We start from the raw sequence: 15,758 nt of genomic DNA on the forward strand, positions 1-15,758 counted from the left end.
ACCAGGTGGCCACAGGTATTTCCCATCCACCTGTGGCTCTGCAAGGCTGGGCCTGGCAGCACGTCCGCCCTCCCACAGCCCAGCTCTGCCTGCAGCTGGCGTCTCCTGGGCCTGGCAGGGGGCGGCCATGACAGCCCACCATGCACTTTCTGGCTGGGCGGGCGATCCCGCGGGCCACGCGCTGTGAATTCGCTCTGGTGACTTTCTGCCATCTGCTGCTGTCGTTAAAAGATTACATTTCCATCTGTTTCACACTGTTCTCCCCCCAGCTCCTTCCTGGAGGAGCACGGCAGGCTTCCCGAGTTGCAAGACCAGAACATTTCTTGTCTCTTGGAGCCTGGACACAGCCCCACGCAGCAGGTCCCGTTCACCTCTATTGCCTCCTGTTCTCCACTTACTGCGGCCCCACCCCCAGCCCCACGTGCTCCGAGGGCAGCCGTACCCCAGGTTTCTGGTTGTTGATTTTAATCAGTATACAGGTTTTGGCATTAAAAATAAATGAGAAACAAACCACAGCTTTGAGCAACCCCCTCCTCCTGGATGATTCAAGGGATAAAAAGACTCAAACGCTAGGAACCGGGGAGTGGCGTTTTGGTCCCTATTAAACCCTCACTCTGGACCAGCCCCAGGGAGGCACCCACCCACCTGTGCCAACTCCTGGCCTTAATTGAGTATCCGGTTCCTACAGGAGCCAACTGAGGCCCAATGCGCCTGTGGCAAGCTGGCGGTCTGTGGACCTTCTCCAGCACAGCTGTGTAAACATCAGCTCATCGCTACCACTCAGAGGCGCCTCAACCCACGGTCAGTGTGTTCTGGTCTTTGTGTGCATTCGTTCATTCAGCCCTCCCGCAGCCTGGTCATCATCCCCACTCCAAGACTGAGGAAACTGAAGACCAGAGAGGCAGATGACTTGCTCAAGGCCACTCAGCTGATAAACAGAGGCAGGGACTTGTCTTGGGCTGGGAAGTAGGCCCCAAGAAAGGAGCCAATTGGAGGGAGTTTGTCCCCAAGGCTATCCCAGGAAGCACCATGCAGGGCGGAGGGCTGCCGAGGCAGGAGTCAGGTCTCCTCACCGCTCAGGTTAATGGTCTCAGGTAAGTGAGCAGGCTTGAAGCCTGTCTGCTCAAAGTGAGGTTCTTGGACCATCAGTGTGAGCCCCGGGGAGCAGGTCAGAGATGCGCAGCTGACATGGGCTGTAGCTCACTGGTTGGGCACTTGCCTAGCATGCACCAGGCCCTAGGATCCCCCCCAGCACTGCAAACAGACAACGGAAGGAGGGAAGGAAGGGAGGAAGGAAGGGAGGGAGGGAGGGAGGGAGGAAGGGAGGGAGGGAGAGAGGCCGGCCGGCCCAAGTGCAGACCCCACCTCAGAGTTCCTGGATCAGCGGTGCACGTGGGCCGGATCTCCACCAGGGCAGGTTACAGCTCGAGGAGCCGGGATTTCCCTCAGCTGCCCGCCACCTCTGAGGAAGCTGGGGTACTATCCACTAGCCCCTCCACATGAGCAAGGGCTGCTCCCCATGTCAGCTGCCTGCTGTTCCGCCCAGCCTCAAGGAGCCCACCGCCCACCTGCCACAGCACCGAGGAAGCCCTGGAGAGCAGGAGGGCGCTTCGGCAGAAGGCTGCTGTCCTGTGAGTGGGAGTCAGTGCAGGAGCACCGCCAGGTGTGATCCCAGGTGGTCTGCTCCAGAGCGCTCCCTCTCACCACCTGCCCCACTTTCACACCCTCAACTGGCCCCCATGTCATTGTCCCCATTCCCCAATGAGCAGCCGAACCCTGGGAACACTGGCAAACTGCAACAAGAGGCCAACAGGATTGGCGCAGGTGCCGTGGGCCCAGGATGCCTTTCCAGGAGATAGAGGAGCCCACTCAGGGCCCCTGGAAGACAGAGAGCCAGACCCAGCCTCCTGGGCAGTGCAGCCTCTGTGAGCCCCACCAGCCTGACCAGCTCCCAGCCCTCAGTCCTGTTGCCATGGCCACCACTAACAGCTGGGATGGAGCGCGTGACTAGCCTTGGCCGGGGCTGAGCGTCCGAGGCCCTCCAGCAGTGCCAGGCAGGTAGGGGCTCCTCCCTGCCTGCGGCTCAGCCCCAGCCCTGGGACCCAGCGTCCAGGGCAGAAGAGGGAGCAGGATGGGGCCAAGGGTCAAGTGTGGCTTCCCAGGGGAAGTGAGGGGCTCTGAGAAGCCAGGAGAAGGGGAGGCTGACTTGGCCAATCCAAAGAGCAAGAAGGGCCAACTCCTGAGGCTGGTCAGAGCCTTTCCCTGGATCTGTCTCCCACTTCTGTCACCTTGGGTGACCTTGGTAAGTGATGGAAACTTGAGGTCCCTTGAGTTCTCATTCATCAAACGAGAACAACAGTAGTGTCTCCTCGTGGAGATTCTTGTCCCCAGCGCCTGCCTCTCCCTTTAATGCAGTTTCTCACCCCTTCTCCATTGGGAGACTTCGCAGCCTGCTAGCATTAGCTGGGCCAGGGAGCATGGACAGGCCATGGCCACAGGCCGCCCTGCCACGTGGCTCAGCTTGTGCTCTGCACCTGACGTCCCCGAGCGAGCACACTTGGGTTGTCAGTGAGCAAGGGGACAAGGAGGGAACTGGAACTCGGGCGCAGCCCGGCAGTACCCAGTGCTTCACAGTCTCCAGCAGGGCCACAGCCAACATGCACACCAGCGAGTGGGGACCAGAGCTCGCTGTTCCAGCCACTGACTCTGTCGGGGGTGCTGTTCATGATGTGCACTATCCCAGCAAAAAAGAAACTGAGGCACACTGTCCCAGAGGGTTCCCAGGAGAGTTCTGTGAGTGGGGAACAATGCCCTGCACAGAGAGCGTGTGAGCCGCCCAGGCCCTGCCTGTGGCCATGCCCGAACAGCACAGCTGGTAATTTAGAAAGAGCAGGGGAGTACTGGGCTCATGCTTCTGGAGCCTGAGAAGTCAAGAGTCTTGTGCCAGAAACTGGTGAGGGCTTCGTGCCACATCCCACCACGGCAGAGGGTACCTTGTGGCAAGGCAGAGCAAGCCAGTTGGTGTCTCTTCCTCTTCTTATAAAGCGACTGATGCCATAATGAGCCACCCTGAAGACCTCACCTAATCCAAGTGACCTCCAAAGGCCCCACCTCCAGACACCATGAGCGAATGGATGTGGGGGTGAATTTCCAACACACAAACTTTGGGGGACACTGTGGAACCGTGGCATGGCCCGGCATCTCCCACCCCACGCGCTCTCCTTACAGTGTGCTTTGACATTGCTCCCATCAAGGGTAGTGTTGACGTTCCTTTCCCTTGAATCCAGAGAGGCCAGGGCCTGCAGCAGAAGAGATGCATCGCGACCTCGGACACCAGCTTCCACCTGGTTTTCTTGAGATGCTCATGTGTGGAGCCCGGCTGCCATCTGTGAGGAAGCCCGCACTCCCCAAGGCGAGGCTCTTACAGAGAGAAACCAAGAGCCCAGGACCACCTGTCAGCCATGCAGTAGGTGGACACTCCTCTAGGTGCGCCTTCTTGGAAGCGGATCTCCTAGCTAGATGACACGTCTCAGCTGGTGTCTCACAAAACAAAGGTGAGCTGTCCCTTCAGACCTGCCCAGATTGCAGGTTTAAGAGCAAAACCACTGACTTTGGAGGCTATTTGCTCTGTGGCAATAACCAAAACAAGAGGAATGTGCCGAGGAAAAGCCAGGAGTTGGGCTGGCTGGAATGAAGGTGAGCGAGGCTAGTGCTGGCCTCTACTCCGTCAGTGGGCGCTTTGGGAGCCTGCTAAGCAGGTGGTGCAGAGTGGTACCAAGCTGGCACAGAGTGAGGGACAGAGGCAGAGGAGACATGGGGTAGGGGCGATGGGGTAGTGGCCTTGCCACAGTCCTGTTGAGCGGCAAAGGCCAGAACCAGGGCGGTCGAAGCCAGACTGGAGCAGACAGGGCAGGAGGACAGGCGTGGACTCAGTGGACTGCAAGACGCGGATAACCGAAAGCAGAAAGAGGCCGTCAGACAGCTAGGAGCTGGGGGCAGTGGGAGAGGTGAGCCGGCGGGAGGAAGGGCAGCGGAGGGGCGGGCGGGCAGGAAGAGGGCAGGTGGCCGCCTCCCGCTGTTAGCTCCCCAGTCAATGGGCTGTGCTGACCGTCCCTGTCCTTCTGTGCTGTTAACTCTCTGTTGTGTTTAAACCAATTTTAATCAAGCCACTTAAGTCACTGCTGTACTGAAAGTCTGAATGCCAGTGTCCCTGCAAAACTTGTCTGTTGGAAGCTAACAGGCAAAGGGAGAGTGTCAGGGGGGCCTTAGGGACAAGAAGTCCTAAGTGACACCCTCAGGAATGGGATCAGTGTCCATACAGAAGTTGAAGGAGCTCCCTGGCCCTTCCTACCACACGAGAGCACAGGGCAAAGGCTCCATCTTTCTTTATCTTAACATTTTTTTTAGTTGTAGGTGGACACAATTCCTTTATTTTATTTTGATGTGGTGCTAAGGATCCAGCCCAGGGCCTCACACGTGCTAGGCGAGCGCTCACCACTGAGCCACAGCCCAGCCCCAAACCACCATCTTTGAAGAAGAAAGGGGGCCTCGCCACACACCCCGTCTGCTGGCAGCTTGTCGTAGACTTGAGCCTCCAGAGCTGTGAACAGTGAATTGCTGATATTTACTACCCAGCAGAAGGGGTTCTGTAGCAGCACCGTGGACTGGAACAGCGCCATGGATAAAGCAGGCCACCGCTGTGACTCCATCTCTGTGAAGTGTCACAGGACAGGCGGATCCACAGAGGAGGGGTTGGGAGAGCAGTGGCCTTTCCAAGGGTTCAGCAAAACCCGTGGGCTGGTGAGAGCCACTCTCTTGACCCCTGAGGGGTTTCCATGGTGGACGCACGAGCTCAGCTGGTTGTTTTGTGTGCCGAGGCCCCACGTCCTCCGGGGTGCAGGCGAAGCCTCATTCAAAAGCTAGAAAAATAAGGCCGAAGAGCCCGGACGCAGGAGCCAGGCTGCTCTAGGGTCCCCAGGCTGTGGGAGAAAAGGAGTGGCTCCTGAGGCCCGGAGGAGGGTGGCGGAGGGAGAAGGCGGGCGCCCACCAGGCCTCCGTTGCCTCTGACAACCGTCCTGGGGGCTGCACGTGTGCAGATGTCCGCGAGGGCTGGAGGCAGGACCAGGACTCCTGCCCTTGCTCAGCAGGGAGTCCTTTCCAGGCTGTTCAGCCAGGTGTGGGGCTTGAGGCTGGGCCCTATGTCAAGGTGCAGGACACACGTCCAGGCAGCCGTCCTGACCGTGGGGCCCTCCACATCCCCAAGGCCTGGCATCCAGCACTGCCCTCTGTGGGGGGCCAGCCTGGCAGGGCTGGGAGGTTCCCAGCATGAGTGCGAGGTGGCAGATGCAGGCTGCTGCCTCAACCCTAAACGGGGGGACATGAGGGGTTCACAACCCCCAGATCCTCAGGGGACCTCAGCCTAGGTGTCCCCAGGGTCTCTAGCTCCATCACTCCTCTGTGGGTCCTTCCCTTCTTGCCTCTTCTCAAGCAATAAAGGGAGAAATGTGCCCAGAAGTGAAATGTGTTCGTGTGTGGCGTGTCCCCCGAGTGTCTTTGTTTACCTGGGGCTTTGGCCGCACAGATGGTGCGCTGAGGGGCCTCCAGCCATGTGACATCAGCTTGGCCTCTGAGGGGCTGGAGGCTGAGGTCAGCCGTTCACACAACTGAGTCCTAATAAAAAGACTCCAGCCCCTGAGGCTGGGGGCAGCTCTCCTGACTGGCCACACCCCATGGTGTGTCCTGCACACTGTCAGGAGGGAGAGGGACAGCGGGAAGCTTGTTCCAGGCCTCTCCTGGCCCCACCAGACCACACCTTCAGCAGTCAGTCCCCTAGTGAAGGAGTAGACCTGAGGGGGGTCTTGGGGCCCCTAGCTGACTCCCCATGCCCCTGCGTGTGCTGGGACTCCTCCCAAGTCACTCCGTGTACCTGATCCTTGCAGGCTCTGCTATGGGGGACACAGCCTCTGGTGGAAGCCACAGGAAAGGACCCAGACACAGAAAGGGCCTGTGCGCTCAGTCCCCTGAGCCTACGTGGTGGTGTGAACATCGAGAGCTGGAGAGCACCTGGGGGCCCATCACAGCCAGATGTCTCCCCCCTGCCCAGCGAGCCTCTGGACGCCCCAGACCTTGTTCCCTGGGCCGCTCCATCTCCACCTCGAGAAGTAAGAGCCGTCATCACTGTTTCGCAGGATCTTTATTCACAATGCAAAAAAGAAACCACGAATCACTGTGGGGTCTGCTTCAACCTCTGGAGCTTGTAAGAAAGGCAGCCGCCCCACTGGAGAGGAGCTCTTGCTGCCCTCAGGGACCAGGGACCCGGGAGTGCGTGTTCATTTGGAAGATGGCCTTCCTCTGGCTCCCTGGCAGGCGTCACCATGGCCACAGGACAGGGTCCCCTCCCTTTACCACACCAGGGTCAGGGAGAGCATGGAGGCTGTGGGCCTCTGGCCTGAGATACATCATTCTTCCAGCTGCCCTGTCTTGGTCCAGGGCAGGATTTGCGGTCCCTACCCAGTTGCTCAGCACACCTGCCCGGGTGGCCACTCCTGGACGTCCAGAGCCGGGCTGTGGTGCAGAGGCTGCCTGGCTGGTGCCATCCTGCTGTTCCTCGTCAGGCTTCAGGGTCCATCTCTCCATCATCTGGGCAAGACCCCATCTCATCCAGCCAGACTAGGAGAAAGAGAGGTCAACATCCGGACCCTCTCCCACCCCATCCAGGCCTTTCCCTGTGAGCTGCAGGCCAGGAGGCAGGGGGCCCCGAGCCTTTGCCCTGAGCTCCCCCAACATTTGGGCAGTGATGTCGCTGGAGGCTGAGAGGGGACCCCAAGCACCCCCTGGCCCATCTCCATGCCTTGCCCTCTGGAGTCTGCTGAGGTCCTGGGGTGGGGGTCTTCTTGGCACAGCCTCACTGGGGAGGCTGGGGGAGCCAAGTGGCCCCTTGTTTTGTGGACAAGTTGAGGCCCAGCAGAGAAGGCTAATCAGGGTCCAGGAGGCTGCTGCTGGGGAGCCCCGGGTGGCTGAGAAGTGTCCCGAGCAGCCTGGGAGGGCCTGGCCAGGCCCATGTCTGTTCTCCATAACGAGCACCAGGGGCACCAGAGCTCAGCCCCCGCTTCCCACGGGCCTGGACCCACCTCGCCTTCCGCTCTCAGGCTCCCCTGGGCTCCCACTTTTCAGTCAGGAAACTGAGGCTCACGGTTTGCAGCTGGTAAGGGGCAGGCAGGACTTGGGCTCCCAGGGTTCCCTGCCTGTCCCCCTTCTCCAGGGAAGAGCCAAGGACAGTCTGAGCTTGACACAGTAGATGAGAGGGGACGCCTGTCCCTTCCCTGGACTTTCCCATCTCGGAGCCACCGAGACCCAAAGGAAACCTCTGTCAGGATATGGGCACCTCCCTGGGGCCTGGCCTCAGGTCTGACAGGCCGCCCTGCAGACCTTACAGAGTGTCCCAGCAGCCCTGGGAGTGGGGAAGGCAGTAGGGCCCGCTGAAGGCCCTGATGGCAGAGCTAAGCCCTGGGGCTGCAGCCGCCCACACCCTGTGACTGGACACTGGCCAGGTGCGGGAGGAACGCGGAGAGGGACTGCTCTTCTCTGCCTGGCTGTGTGCCCTTGAGACACGGACCCTGTCTGGACCTGTTCTCTAGACTACAGACAGGGACACTGTTCACAGCCCTTAGGGTTGGGACGAGAGCCACTTGAGGCTGGTAGGAGCCTTAACCTGGTGTCAGACCCTTGGAAAGGTCAGTGGGCTTATGGCTGCTGCAGGTAGAACATGGCTGGCCCCCGCGGCTCCTGACGGAAGCTGGGCCCTCAGCCTGGCCATGCTAGGGGCCTTGTGGTGTTGGTGGGGTCACTGGGGCTGTGGCCCTGGGTGGATGGAGGCTGTTCTTGGGGGACTCTGTTTCTTCTCGTGGGTGGTTGTTAGAGAAAGCAGGACGGGCCCCTGCGCCGGTGCCCGTCTCACCTGAAAGCACTCCCTCTCACGCACCTGTCTGGTTGAACTCTCGGGTATTTGGTTATAGTGTTGAGAGGATCCCCGGACGGCCACCTGTGCAATCATTGCTGAGCATGGCCTCGCCTGGGGCTGGACGGTCTCCGTGTGGTGAGCAACTGAGAGCCACGCTCAGCACCCCTGGAACAGTCTGCCCAAGGGCCGGTCCCAGGCTGTGCCTTCAGTGCTGCGTCCCCAGCTTGTGCCCAGTAGGACCCACGTCATGACAGACCACTGCTGGGGGTGCCCAGGTGAGGCGTCTATGACACAGCCTGGGTCACACAGCCTGGTCTGAATCCCAGCTCTGCCACGTACCGGCACCAGCTGCATGCAAGAGGCTTAGGCCTGTCTGAACTTCCATTCACCCACCTGTGAAACAGGGTGAAATCGCTCTGAGAGTCTCTGTGCAGACAAATAAGAAGCCCAGCCTTCAGTACAGGGCACAGCAGGGCTCAAGAGCCTCTGCTTGGAGGACAACTGGTCCTATAGCTCCAGTGGCACAGACCGAGAGCAGAGGGCACCTGTCTGGCTTCTCCCTGATGTGTGGTCCCCTCCCTGCCTGCATCCAGCTGTGTCTGAAAGGCCCAGGGTCCACCTGCACCCTGGGCGAGCTGTGACCAGGCCTCTCCTGAATAGCCCAAGGTTTGCGACCAGGGAGACGGAGCACGGTCCTCCTGTGGGCAGGGGAAGGCGTGCCCATCAGTTTCCCTGGCTGGAGAACACGCAGCGTGGCGGTCAGCCCAGTCCTCCAATCCCCTGTCCCTGGAGGCGGCAAGGCTGTCAAGACAATTACTCAGCACACGCGGTCTTGCTGGGCTGGTGTCCTGGGGAGGGGCCCTCAGTGGGGCGTCTCCAAACCTGAGCGGGTATTTTAATAAACCCCAGGGCAGGGGGGATGTGAACTGGGCACGGGGCGCAGGGAGGAGCCCGTGAGCCGTCTCCAGCCTGGCAGTGCTGGCAGGACGGCCTCACCTGTCCGCTGGGGGTCCCTTGGCAGCGTCACACCCGTGGGCGTTGGGGGAGTAATGATGATGTTGGGCACGTCCAGGTTCTTGTCACTGAGGACCGGGGCTTCGTCGTGGCTGCTGCTGGCGCTGACACACATCTTAAAGCCTGGAAGGCAGGCACACACGTACACAGGACAGAGGCCGGCGTCAGTGGCCGCTGGAGCCCCCTCCCTTTGCCACCACTGAGAGCCAACGGCACTCAGCAAAGGGGGCATCGCTGTCCCTCCTCCACAGATAGGAAAGCCAAGGCTGGGGAAGGTTGGATGAGCAGTGAGTGCCCAGAGCAGGGTGGACACAGGCAGGTGTCCAGAGCGTCACTAGGAATGGCTGGAAGCAGTAGAGCCTGGATTTGAGCCGACCCCAGCCTCCACCATGCCCAGAGTCGCTTCTCCCTTGCGTGATCCCTGCTGCGTCCTCCTTGAGGTCTGAGGAACGCAGGGCGCCGCCACTGGCCTGGGGTTGTCTCTGCGCCAGGCCTTCTGGATCGTTGGTCCCCTCGCCCAGAGACTGGTGGCACAGGTCATTTGGCTATGCCCAGTTATGGACCTCCAGCTGGATAAAGTCCTTGCCAGATGTCCCCTCCCCTGCCCCACCTGGGCCAGTGGCGCCTGCTAGAAACCAGAGCCTCAGTCTCCGTCCCCAGGCCTCCCAACCTCTTGGCCTGACTCTGCCTCCCCAGGCCTCTGCTTCTTCCTTCCCCTCTTCCGCCCTCACTCATCCTGCAGCCTCCAGGTTCAACCTCCCCAGCCTCCTCAGATCCCATCACACCGCGTCCTGCTCAGGGCGCCTGCCCTGACCCTAACCCAGACCGCCAGCTACCGACAGCATTTCCCAAAGTCCGATCCCTGGAACACTGGCTTTCTGAGACTCTCAGGAACACAATCAAATAAGTTCGGGAACCACATATTCGTCTACTCTACCTTCCTCTTCCACGTTCACAGAGAAGTCCTGCCACGCGCGCGAGGAGCAATCTCATTCATTTATTAATTTAGCAGCTTAAACAACCATCAGCAGGGCTGGGGCTGTGGCCCAGCGGTAGAGCGTTCGCCTAGCATGTGTGAGGCGCTGAGTTTGATCCTCAGCACCACATAAAGAATAAAATAAAGGTATTGTGTCTATCTACAGCTTAAAAAAAAATTAGGAATGATTCCTAACTGCTTAACCCTAGGCTTTCTGAACTTCGATGACCTTTGAGTCCATTTCCTTCTTTCTTTCTTGGTACTAGGGATTTGACTCAGGGGCACTTGACCACTGAGCCACACCCCAGGCCTGTTTTGTATTTTATTTAGAGACAGAGTCCCATTGAGTTGCTTAGCACCTCGCAGTTGCTGAGGCTGGCTTTGAACTCGCCATCCTTCTGCCTCAGCCTCCTGAGCTGCTGGGATTACAGGTGTGGCCACCACGCCTGGCCCTTGAGTCGTCTCTACGACTCTATGACATGAGTCATGAGGTGTTCTGGGGAATGCTGACCTTGGGCCAGGCAGCCTCATAGTCCAGTGTGGGCCTTCAGGATGTATCCTCATCTCCTTGCCACCTGCCACTCTTACCAAACTACTTGCAATGTCCCAAACTCACCGGTCCCCTGGGCCTTTGCATAATCTGCTCCTCAGACTGGACTGGGCTTCCTCTGCCAGGGTAGTGAGCTCCTACATACCCTTCAAAGCCCAGCAGAACAGGCCCTTGCTGAGGGTGACATCTCAGCAGACCTGCCGGTTCCCCCCTTAGCCCTCTGTACTGTCACTGCCGGGAGGACACTCAAGCAACCCACGGAGAAGTTCCTGTGGCAGGCAGAGCCTACAGCCAGCAGCCCCGGCCAAGCCCCTGCTCCCCAGCTCAGCCTGCAGAAGAGACAGCAGCCCAGCTGCCGGCACAAATGGGCCCTCAGGGGAGACCAGGAACCAGGAAATCCCAGCCGAGCCCCATGGCTGACCACCGGGCTCCAGGCAACAAGGGCCACTCCCCAGGCTGCTCACAGCTTGTCACACTGGGGACGTCTGATAGCCGGCAAGCTTGCCTGGCCCTGGGAGAAGGGGTGGCAAGTGCATGGTGGGGAGCCACAGGGACTTCCTGGACCCTCTGGTCACCTAAGGGTATTCCTCTGAGGGGCAGGTCACCCCAGGCCGTCAACGGATGTTCTGTTTGAACCATGAGAACACGCACATCTAGGCCACCTGGAGCCGCGCAATTTGGGCCACGTCCTCTGTCCGTCTGCAGTGTGCTGCCTTCAGCCCAGCCGGCCCAGGGAGGGCACTGGCTTTGCAGCTGGACTATCTGTGCCCCTGGGCAATCACATCCCTCTGGGCCTTTGTTTAGTAAAGCCCTGGCCCTGGCCCAGGAGAGGGCTGGCCTCTGCTCTCCCTCTGGGAGCTGCTCGCCAGGCCCTGGGAGCATCCCGGCTGATAGGACGGAGCCTGGTCACACTCCATGTCCAACAACCGGCTCAGGGCGTGGTGGTCATGCCAGAGCCACGCCCAGCCAGACTGCACCTGTGGCAAACCGCGCTCTTCCCGGCCCTACCCCAGGAAGCACCAGTCTGGGTGACTTCAGCAACACACACCTGTGGCCTCAGGCAGGCCAAAGGTCAGGGATGGAGGTGTCTCCTGAGGCTGGAGAATCTTCCAGGCCTCTCTGCTGGCTTCTGGGGTCGCTGGCAGTCTGTGGCATCTGGGCTTGTCGAAGCCTCATACGGCCTTCTCCCCGGGCACCCTGTGTCCAATGTCCCTTTCTTGTAAAGACAGCAGTCATCCGATAGGGCCCCCCATCCAGTATGACCTTGTCCTGACTAGTCACATCTGCCACACCCTGTTCCCAAAGGGCCTGAGTCTGAGGTGCTGGGCTAGGACTTGGACATGTGACTCCTGGGGGACACAGACACCCTTTGCACTGGCCATCCTGCAGACACTGAGGCTCAGGTGCTCCCCAGATGGTCTGACTCACAAGGAGTGGACGGCTGCAGGGCCTGCCCCTCCGCTGCTTCCCCCGGCCCTCGGGATGCCCTTGGGATGCCCTCGGGATGTGTGTGGCTGAGTGTGGCAGCTCCCATGTGATCGTGTGTCCCTCCACATGTCATCAACCCCAGGCTGGCTTGGGTGCAGCTGCAGCAGAAGTGAGGGTGGTCTGTGTGTGCCTGGGTGTCCTTGGGATCCCTAAGGCCTGGACATGCCCAGGCCTTGGCTCCTTGAAGAACAAAGTCCTTAGGCTGACACAGACCTCCTGCCAGCAAGGCTCACTTCGGAACCTGCTTTTCAAGAATGAACAGGGCGGAGCCAGCTCAGCTCCCCTGGGAGACACCTGCACTTGTCATCCGTCCCTGTCCCCGTCCCCTCCTACAATCCCCGCTCCAGCCCACAGATGGGCCTGTCTGCCTCCCAGCGCCTGGCCTCCCCCAGGCTGGCAGCTGTCTACAGAAACCTGGTGCCACCGTCTTGGCCTCGGCGCACAGGGAAGGCAGCGTCTCCCGAGCGCACTCTTTGCAGTCTGTTTTAATAGAGCAGACCCCTGTGGCTGGGGAGAGTGGGCCAGGGAACGGGAGCAGGGCCAGTGCTGGCAGGGACAGAGCCCGGTCACCTTCCCTCTCTGGGGCCTGGCTTTGCTCGCTCATTCCCAGCATGGAGGACTAAGGCCCCTCCCTGATGTCTGGGGGAGGTGGCCGCAGAGCTCCTGGGTGCCCCCAGCTCTCTGGCAACCTATCCTGCTGGGTCTGAGCCTGCTCTGAAGCAACAGAGCAGGAAACGATGCAGGGGACCACTGGAGTGGGCCTGCTGGGTCCGCTGGTGTCCCTCATCAGTCCCGACGGGTGCTGGGGCCCAGGAAAAGTGTTACCAGCCCATTTCAAAGACATGGACACTGAGGGCCGGAGAGTCATCCACACAGGTTAGGAGCTGATGTGGCAGAGCCAGGGTCTATGCTGAACCCAGCAGTGACTACAAAGGCCTGTGCTCCTGTTACCGTGATCCCAAATGGCAGCGCTGACCAGCTTTCTGAAAGGACCAGAAAGTTTTGCTGACTTGGGGCCACACCACAGCCCACATCCGCCTGCGGAGGACACAGCCTGTGGGAAGAGCAGGCAGGGTCTGACCCAGAAAAACTTGACTTACCAGTGCAGGCGGCCTGGGGGTGTGGCTAAGGCCTGGGGGTGCCCAGGTGAGCTCTGCACGCCAGCAGGCCTGGGGACAAGCTGATGTCCTCACGGGGCACAGAACCTTGGGAGCCCGGCTTCTTCCTGCCAGAGGCACGGCTGCCCTGGGTGGAGTAGCACCTGCCTAGCATGACCTCGCTGGCCAGGGCCACCACACTGCCTAGCCCAGCCATGGACTTGCAGGGCTCTGTCCGCCTCCTCCAAGGCTTCCAAAGAGCTCCCTGAGGCCCAACAGAAGGAGGCCCCACACCTTAGTCTCCAAAGTCCTAACAAAATGCACAGGAGAAAGGCCTGTTCCTCCAGGCCCACATTTGCATTTTAACAGGGTCCGTAGCTGCAGGACAAAGCCCACACACTTCATCTGAAAGGGGTTGCTCAATGGCCCTGGAGAGGGGAGGAGGAGAGGGGAGAGGAAGCAGGAGGAAGATGGCGAGAAGGGAGCCAGGGAGGAGCCAGGGGAGGAGGGCCAGAGGACAGAGGCCAACTGCCCCAAGGAGCTCAGGGTCCCTGAGGCAGAACTGCCCCTTGCTAATTGAGTGCCCTGCCACCCTGTGGCCTCCTTGAAGCCTGTTTCCCAAGGAGGGGGCAGGAGGGCAGGAGGTGCAGAAGGGTCTAGGCCCAGGGAGGCTTCCGGAGGACCGAGAGCTTCTACAGGAAGCCTTCTCTGGAGCACTTGGGTCCCCAGGCCTGATCCCAGCACTGTGGGGGCAGTGTGGAGCCGCCCGGAAGGGCCTTCTGTGTGGTCTCTGGGAAGGTGCAGTGGGACCAGCCGGGCAGGCTGGGCTGTGTCAGACTCTGCTCTGCCCTCTGCCCCACCTTGGCCACCCACTGGAGATTCTGGGGAGCTTAGCAAACACACTGCAGCCCCGCCCTGCCCTGGGGTCCCACTCTGCGGAGGTGCCAGGAGGTGAGCACCTCTGGAAGGTTCTGGTGGCCTGAGGTGGGGTGACATAGCAATGAGTGGCTTTACTCTCTGAGCCTGTTTCCCTGGTTTAAAAATGAAATCACCACACTAACCTGGTAGGGATGACATCCCTGTGTGGGGCAGGTGGGAGAAGCGACCCAGATGTCCTGCTGGCCAGGGGCGGGCAGGTGGGCACCGAGCGCCACCTCCCTGCCAGACAGCCAGCTGGGCTTCCTTCCTCCCTGACTCTCTCCACCAGGCCTGCTTTCCCTCTGCTGTTTGTCCTCACACAGCCAGAGAGGAAGCCAGTGCCACTCTAGAAAGGAAGGACAGGCAGTGGCCAGGTGGCCGGGCTGGGGCCTGAAGTGTCCCCCTACCCCCTTCTGTGTCAGCCCCCACTTCTCTTCCTTCCAAAGCCCTGGTTCTGGCTCAAACCCGAGATCCCAAGTCCATGTTCTGCCAGGATGCTCTATGCCACTGGGTACTGGACACCATTCCCCAGCACAAGCTCCGCGTACCCAGGCCACCCACAGGCTACCACTGAGCCCCAGCTGCAGCCGGAGCTGGCCCAGTGCCGGCACTGTGGCTCCCAGGTTCCCTCTACTGGCCCCTTGGAGAACAGCACCTTGGCAGTGCTGGGTCCCTTCTGGTGACTCCATTCCCCATAACACCCAGGGTGGACTCTAACCTATGGGACCCACGGAGCAGAGGAAGGCCAGGGGGTACACCTGGGCTTCCTGCCCGAGCAGCCACGCCACTGTTACACACACTTTGCAGGGAGAAAATCCCAGAGCTGGCCTTGCACGCTCCAAGAGCATCGGCTGGCATCACCTCCATGGGCTGTCCCCAGCACCCAGGCATGGCTTCAGCCAGTGTTGAGCAGCTGCTGGTATGCACGAACTCCTGGACACAGGTCAGGGGCCTCGTCACCCTGCAGGTGCCCCACTGGAGTGGGCACTGGACAAAACACTCCTGACTCAAGCATAACCCCTGGGGACGACTTTTCCTTCTTGTGCCACAATGTGGGCTGGGGAAGGAGGGACACAGTCTATGACAACCTCCCTGGCTTCCCACCTGTTGCTCTCGGCTGAGTCCCACAGCCCAGGTAATGCCTGGCCCTAGTAGTGCTAAGGTGACGGGCACTTGTTGTGCCTCTACTGTGTGCCTCATTCCAGGGGCTGGGGACCCGGCTGAGAAACAGTCTCAACAGGTCTTTCTCCCCAGCGCTGCCTCCCCTACCTCCTGCTCCAGGCTCCCTCAGCAGAAATGGGACCCAAAGATTGCAGCGTCTGCTGGGGAAAAGCAGGGAGGGTCCCAGTGAGTGCAGCCTTCGTGGGCGGGGCCACGGCTGGGATGTGAGCTCGCGAGGCTGGACCTTGTGAGCACCTGGAGGCCAGGGATGAGCTGCTGGAGAGAACTGGGGAGCAGCCAGAGAAAGGGGCTCAGAGGGGCACCCACGCTGTCCTGCCCCACCAGGCTGTCCTCCGGCCTCTGGCAGAGCCCCCTTCCAGCCAGGCCTGCCAAGGTGCAGCAGCCCATCCTGTGCCACCTGCAGAGGCCCTTCCAGGAAGCTGCCCAGCCCTTGGCCACAGAGGAGGGGACTCAGCCTTTGTCCTCCGAACAAAGCAGATGGTATCAGAACAAGGCACAGAGAGGTCAGGGACCTCTCCCAGGATCATGCAGGATTTGATGCAGAGCTGCCCTCCTGGGGCAGAGGCTCATAAG

At 60.4% G+C, this 15,758-nt stretch overlaps 1 protein-coding gene across 7 annotated transcripts in view; it reads right to left on the reverse strand.

Moving 5' to 3' along the window:
* Positions 1-6,174: 6,174 nt before the first annotated feature.
* Positions 6,175-15,758, reverse strand: part of C18H16orf74 (chromosome 18 C16orf74 homolog) — a 33,213-nt gene continuing 23,629 nt past the window's right edge. For 6 of the 7 annotated variants that reach the window (XM_071604322.1, XM_027933025.3, XM_027933026.3 and 3 more), the window contains 2 exons: positions 8,957-9,097; positions 6,175-6,669 (listed from right to left, as the gene is read on the reverse strand). In XM_071604322.1, coding sequence (XP_071460423.1) covers positions 6,611-6,669; positions 8,957-9,097 — 200 coding nt within the window. In that variant the 3' untranslated portion in view covers positions 6,175-6,610. Of the gene's footprint in view, positions 6,670-8,956; positions 11,513-15,758 lie in introns of those variants that run through there. The other variant, XM_027933024.2, reaches the window with a different exon arrangement.

Source organism: Marmota flaviventris, chromosome 18, assembly GCF_047511675.1.
Source record: "Marmota flaviventris isolate mMarFla1 chromosome 18, mMarFla1.hap1, whole genome shotgun sequence".
In the NCBI taxonomy this organism is placed as follows: domain Eukaryota; kingdom Metazoa; phylum Chordata; class Mammalia; order Rodentia; family Sciuridae; genus Marmota; species Marmota flaviventris.